Source organism: Lottia gigantea (genome assembly GCF_000327385.1).
Source record: "Lottia gigantea unplaced genomic scaffold LOTGIsca_59, whole genome shotgun sequence".
Classification (NCBI taxonomy): domain Eukaryota; kingdom Metazoa; phylum Mollusca; class Gastropoda; family Lottiidae; genus Lottia; species Lottia gigantea.
Genome location: NW_008710013.1, coordinates 938,248 through 945,487, shown reverse-complemented (window position 1 = coordinate 945,487; position 7,240 = coordinate 938,248). Strand labels below are relative to the sequence as shown.

General features: G+C 34.5%; 1 protein-coding gene across 1 annotated transcript; it reads right to left on the bottom strand.

The window, feature by feature from the left end:
• Positions 1 to 424: 424 nt before the first annotated feature.
• LOTGIDRAFT_66145 (hypothetical protein) lies at positions 425 to 2,494 on the bottom strand (the record flags this gene model as incomplete). Its single annotated transcript, XM_009063585.1, has 5 exons — positions 425 to 625; positions 755 to 939; positions 1,165 to 1,317; positions 1,858 to 2,058; positions 2,443 to 2,494. Coding segments are annotated over 5 exons (792 nt in total), but the record flags the coding sequence as incomplete, so codon positions are not given.
• Between the last annotated feature and the right edge of the window lie 4,746 nt (positions 2,495 to 7,240).

Genomic DNA, 7,240 nt, shown 5'->3' with positions numbered 1-7,240 from the left:
TGCCGCCCACTGTAAAAAGAAACAATTATATAACAAATAACAAAACGAAAGGTCTTCAAAAGTGATTGAGTTTTAAAACAAAAAACTTTTATCTATCAAAATTACTTGATGTAATAAGCATAGCAAGGTTTCACAGATGTGTTACTAAGTTTGGGCTCTGCTACAAAGAAAACCCCCCTACAATATACCTGTGGAGATAGGTTTTTTATGGTTGTAGGCACGAGACTTGTCTATTCTGATAATACATTTTCGTTCTGATTGGATCTTCAATGGATGTTTCAACCTTCAATCCAGTTTAGTTGATTGTTTAGTTTACATGCCTGTTACTGGGAAGGAATCGTATCTGGTTACATAACCTGTAATAATCTGTTAATAAATATCTTACGGTATAGACGTCAAGTATAAATGCATGCCCATCTACCAGGTATCGAGTACTTGGATGAGTGGAGAACAGACCATCTTCTATAGCGTCTGTTACAAAGGACACATCATTTTTGTAAGCTTTCTTATTGTCCTCCACCAAATGCAGTCCTAAATTTTTTACGTAATCATCAGTATACGCATCCTTGACATAATCTGGACACTGATTCCACAGATAAGCATTTTGTTCTTTCATTCGGTCTACCTGAAAATGAAAAAAAATGTGTATGTCTATATCTACTCATCTGTGAAAAGTAACAGTCAGAAACCAGATTCTCCTGTTGTTCCACTTTCTTTTTTTTTAGTTTAAAGTGTAAAATGAAGGATCACCAACCTGTTGTATGCTAGTAACATCACTGAAATCTCCAGGCTCTACAATAGATACTTCAACATCAAATTTCTTCATTTCACGACGAAGAATGTCAGAAAATACTTCCAAAGCGTATTTAGCAGGAGAATAAGTAGAACGATACTTTACGGTGTATAAACCAAGTACACTAGTTACATTAACTATTCTACCTAAAATAAAATTTAGCAATCATTCCTATCCCAACTAAATCGTTAGTGGTGTAGATAACATATATCATAAAGGCATGGGATTGGAGGATTGGATGTTATTTTGTTTGGGGTAAAATTTGCTCTAGGGCTATTGAAAACATTCAATTCATAGATTTTATACATTTGACATAATAAATAATATGTTAAAGAAGAAACCATTGAAAATTCTTATCTTAAGAGTTATACCTTTAGATTGTCTTAGAAGATGAATAAAACTTTTACACATCCGTACAGCACCAAAATGATTCACTTGCATATTATATTGAAAATAGTCCATGGTTATAAATTCTACTTCACCATAATACTGCATACCTGCATTATGTACCAAACCCCATAGCTCTAAATAAGATAGATTCTGCTAGTGTAACTGGTATGTACAATGGCACAGCATTCAATTGATATTAATTGAGCATGAACATCTCCGGCCCATGCCCACATGACGTTTCTATAGCCTATATTGTTGCCCCCCTCCCCTCTCTTCCTTATTTTTTTGTTCACATCTATTTCGAGGCCACTGTACATGCTACATTATTTTATGTGTTGTTATTAAGCATGATAATACGATAATGCCAATCGATTTTTGTTTGATTAGATAAATTTAATTGATTTTAATTGTTGGACTTTGTGTAGTTTGCCAATTGTTGGTAGTGTTGGCATTATGGTAATGGTGATCTGTATTTCATATGGTGATGCTCAGAAATATGCTCCATAATTTAGAGCAGGGGTTTTCAAACTCATTCTGTCTGTTGATTGCTGTCAATTTAGATGATGGTTCAAAATATTTGGTGCGCAAGTCTTGGATACTATCATCTGCTGGCTTACTTTTAGGTGAATTTGACATTCCTAAAAGGTAGCCCTATAATGTGCAAAAATAGTCACCTTCATAACCAAGTATTTCCTTTGTATTCTGTAAGAATTGTGCCACAGATTCATCAGATGTAACGTCAAGCTCGACAACTCTCAATCGCTTAGATGTTGTGTTTACCAATGTCTTGGTGCCTTCTTCATTTGGTCTGAAGCAGCCAGCAATAACATTGCATCCTTTGTGGTCTAGAGATTTGGCTAAAGCGTGACCTATACCTGAAAGTATTCTCATTTAAAGATGGTTTCCCTTATTTTCATTTATGAAAATGAAAATGCTAATACTTATATGAATAAAAAGTAGAGGTGTTTTAATGACTTGGAAAAATATCAGTTTGTCTCACATGTCCATAAATTATGTCATAATTAGCTAAATTAGAAGAGAATTACCACCAGAATTGACCGATCAAGGAAGGTAAAAAAGTCCTATGCTATATGTTTATGTCTGATACCTCATTGGACACGAGAGTATGGTTCTGAATAGCACCGGATACAAAATACGTGTGTATAAATCCAGATGGGGAAATTCTATATTATCATCTGACACTCGATACCCTGCACACTAGAATGGGAAATTAAACAGTCTTTCGAACAAATATTTACCTGTATCACATCCAGTAATAACTATATAGCGGTCCTTATATGGTAACCACCTAGCCCAAATTTCATTCCAGTATCTCCAGCATATAATTGCACATATGGACGTTACACTTATTAGTATAGGATGAAAAACAATGACTAGAATTCCAAATAGACATGAAGAAATAAGGGAGATTGTAATGCACAGCTGAACATTTTTCATGTTGACTCCTTTTGAACTCTGAAGTAAATAATCACAATTTTTATCTCGCTGTATGTAATCTGAAACCCTTATCGTTCATGTATTCTTTTACCACTCCTCTAAATTATAAATCAATTTCAAAACAAAACAAATTATATATTCTTCTTGCTTAATTTTAAAAGTTAACTATATGTTTTTCACAATATCATCAAAATTATATGCATGACTCTTTTTACAGACTCAGACTACAAACAAATTCTGCATTAATGATTGTTTCGACATTTCTTACCTTTTTCAGATTTTAAAGGAGAGACGGTTCTTTATATCGATCATTCAAACTTTTGGTCAGATAGGGCCTACTACAGTATTGACCAGGGTTTCTTGTGACATCCAGGAAAGTTTTCAGTGAGACTTTCTTTAAATGGTATTAAAAGGGGTGAATTATGTGATCTAACATTTTAAAAAGCTGTCCTTTTAATGCAATTTACAAGTTATTACCTCGTAGGTTATTCCCTTTGTCACGATCTATATTAATACCAACGAATCAGATAGCTCGAAAACTATATAACAATAGGCCTACTCCATTCCAGGCAAATCATAAGAAACTGCACAACAGTTTTGTACCTTGGATCTATAACATGCATTATTTGAAGACTGCTTGCTCTCTTGTGCTAAATTATCGGGACTTGGAACATTATATTCAGCTAAATGCCGACCTTATATGTCTGGGCTGAATGAAATGTAGCATATCAGTTACAACACAAAACACAATACTCACATTATGTGGCCTACATATCTAATATAGAACATAAATGCATAATGCACGAGGTCTCAGTATATAACAGAACGGGTAATTCACGGTGTCCTATTCAAGGGAAATAACTTAGATTTTGATGCTTCGCCATTTTGGGAGGTAGAGAGTCTGGACTCACTTCTCTAATTCATTTGCCATCTCTTCCCATGTTAAAATACGAAATTCAACCTTTTACAACTTTTTCCAGAAATCTCGTTGAAAGCTTTCCAATATGTCGAATGAAAACCTGACCAATCTTTAATGTCTCCTAAAAAATTAAATATATGATGACCATGAAAATTTTGAGCTACTAAAATTGAATGTGGGCTACTACCGGTTATACTCATCCGCTAGAGTTTGGCAGTTCACAAAACAATTATTTTTAGAATTAGCCTTCCTGCTTGAGGTCTCTCATCATCTCACCAAATCTGAAAGAAAATGCAATTTCAGACATCAAATTCCAAATCTAGACCAAAAATTACTCAAAAATAGGCATGCAAAAACCCCAAAAGGAAGAGAGAAAGAAGATTTTCTAAAAATAGCCTGGACTAAAACTTCACGAAAATCGTGTAATCTCTTCAAATATACCCCATACTAGAAATTCACTTTCTATTTCTTTAAATGTCGTTTGTCTCGGCGGATTGTCAAAAAAAAATGAAAACTTACAAACGTGGAATCTTGAGAAAATATTTCGACGGTAGCTGTGAACATTTAATGTAAGATTGGTGTAACCGATGGTGAGCTTCTCAATTGAACTGCCATTTTATATTTTGAACGTGTTCATACGTTATATTACGTAATGTTCAAGTCAAATTAACCAAAATAGGTAAATTGGGAGTATTGATTAAACAAGGACGACCAGTCTGTTGGTATTTCCCTAATGCAGGGGAGATCACCACAAGAGACGAGTATAAGAGACACATTATTTTACTAAAATACATCATATATCATATATTAAAGAAATTCAAAGGGCGTAGTTTTCAATATATCAATATCATATCAATTTACAACAGTCTACTGAGTTTTCCTCGAAATCTTTGCTATCAATGCCAATAACCAAATCAAATTTAACCTGTTGTGAAAACTCAGATATCATTGATAGGTCTAGGCAATTACTACAACAGGTTAAACGAAATATCGGTAATTTGGAACTTGATTAAGTAATTATCAACATCAAGCCCAGCATATTGAAATACATCACGATTGAATTCGAGCTTCTATAGAGTTAAAAAGCCTAATTCTTTTTTGTGAGGACATTTGTAACATTTATAAATGCCAAATTTTTGAAAAAAAATTAAATTATCTATTCGACATGGTTTGCACGCTAGTCCAGGAAGCATTTTTTTCATATGCACGCTGAAGTGCATACAGAAATCGTTGAAGTGTCAGGGTGGCTTAACATGAATCTACATTGTCTTTTTCAGATATGTTTATTGTGACTTTAAGAGGTGCAAAGTAGTTTGTCGCCTCGTAACAATTATTATATTATTATTTAAAGGGGCAGTCCTATTTCTTAAAGTAGGTTGGAAAAGTTAGGTGCTAAAATTACTGAAAAATAAACACCTTAAACTGGGGAAGTGTGTCCTTAAAGGTCTCAGAATCGGGAATTTTCAGGTTAAGCTAATCAGTAATAGTGTTCAAATGCATGTGTGTCCAGAATTACCCGCGTTTGAATGTTAAAATGATGGCCCTTTAAACTATTCTGAACGTCTAACCCAAAATATCTTGCCGTTAGTATCTACGACCATGTAATGTATGCGTAAACCTTTCTTTATTTAGTCGGTTGATGATGGATTTAAATAAATTTATTGAAACTGTTGCACCGATGCATAAAAACCAAATCATAGAACCATCTGTGCTAAAGTTATCGGATGGACCACAGTGCACACCAATGGTTTAAACCTTCAATATGATAATCAAGTAATCCCCTCGGTGATATCTGGAGTACTATTATTCAAAGAATGTAAAGATGCGTGTTTGCCAATAGTCCAAGAAAGTAATCAAATATGCAATGAATGGTTCTAGTTAATGTAAACCAGGATTTCATTATTTAGCTTCTGTAAGAGACAATATTTAGTTACCATTATATTATATTTGTTCAGTTTGCGAATAGCTGAAATATTTTGTAGCGTAATTTGTGTCTTTAAAAAAAACGTGTCCCATTCCTATTAGACCGACAAAAAAAGGCACGCCTAGTTCCCTTACAGCAGATAGCGACCGTGCTCTGTATTCTGCATGTTCGTGCCTTAAAGCCTTGTTTATACTTAGTCCTCTTTTCGGTGTGGCGCCCGGCGTGCATTTTCAGTACAGAATGCCTCAAGGTGTTTTGATATATCCATCCATACATTAGCGAGTTTCTAGTCGAGTCATTAACCTCGGTACATTCAAATTTAACCCAATTGATCTTCAGTGTGACTCGTGATTACACACATATTGAAAGTTGCAAACACATACATAGAGAAACTGTGATGGAGATATCTAAAAAATAAGTCTAGAAGTACAGAGCATTATTGCACAAGATGGTGGTATTCTCCGAGCACGTTCATCTTCTGAAACAGATCATGAAATCCTCATCCTTCGCTCTTCAAATACAGTGCTAATATCTCGCCCTTGTCAAATTTGTCTTGAAACATTTTGCTAATAGCTAAAAAATGTTGTAGTATGGTTTCCGTGCTTGTTTCGCCGGATCCTTTTAGAAAAAATAGGCGCACCGCGTTCCGACCTGCAGACCGCAAACGTAGAACGATCGCCGTACCACAAACCGTGCTCCCCACCAGATATATTATTTGCATATTAATTTGTGAATAAATTGTAGAGATGGTACCCTTCAAGTTGAAAACGTGAAAACGTGCCCGATCAACTTGCAAATCTATATGCATCATTCTTTACTTATAAAGAACATACAAATCAAGTATATAATGACTCCTTTGGAAAGGCTTTTTGAAGAAAAAAAAAATTCAATGAAATTCTTCATTTCGAAATTCGGTTAAAAATTTCTTAATTCTAATTTATTTCGTTCTGCTTTCTTGCCTTTTCAAGTGGCTACTTAAAATACTGTTTAACACATAACGCGGACAAAAACTCACTCCCATAATTATATTATTGTCATTAAATGAAGCAAGACGGGGTTCGAGGATTAACTATCTTGGGTCCAAAAGGGAGGTTGGTTGGTTGTTAGGTGACAAAGGGAAGGTAGTCCCTGCTATTTATAGTCACCCAGTATCTACTAGTGTGTATATGTCAGTTGAAATAACACTATTCACGTGGTGAGTATTGTATACTAGTATGTACATATATAGAAGACAACCCATACAAGCAGCAAATTCTTATATTGGATATTTAACCTTGGAATTATCCAGAGAAGGTATTTTGGAATACGGAAGTGCGTAAAGGTCAATCATCGTATTAATTTTTAGTAAGTAATTATGAACATTTAAACTTATCGATGACACGTTAAAAGATAGCTTGCCAGGCAAGGTAACATACGCCCACTGGCAGCTGTCAGAAATGATTAAACAGTCTTTAGTGACTACAGGGTTGCACAATATAGCTAATAGAGTGAAAAGTCAGACACGATATTTCGGTTAAATATTATCCGATCATCACGAAAATCGATAGGGATCATCTTCATAATGACATTGACATACAAAATAAAAATCAAAAGAATCTGTAGAAAATTGTAGCCTGTAGAGTGAGCACGAGTTGCACAATATAGCTAATAGAGTAAAACGTCAAGTCAGACACGATATTTTGGTGAAAAATTATCCGATCATCACGAAAATCAATAGGGATCATCTCCATAATGACATTGACACACAAAAGAAAAA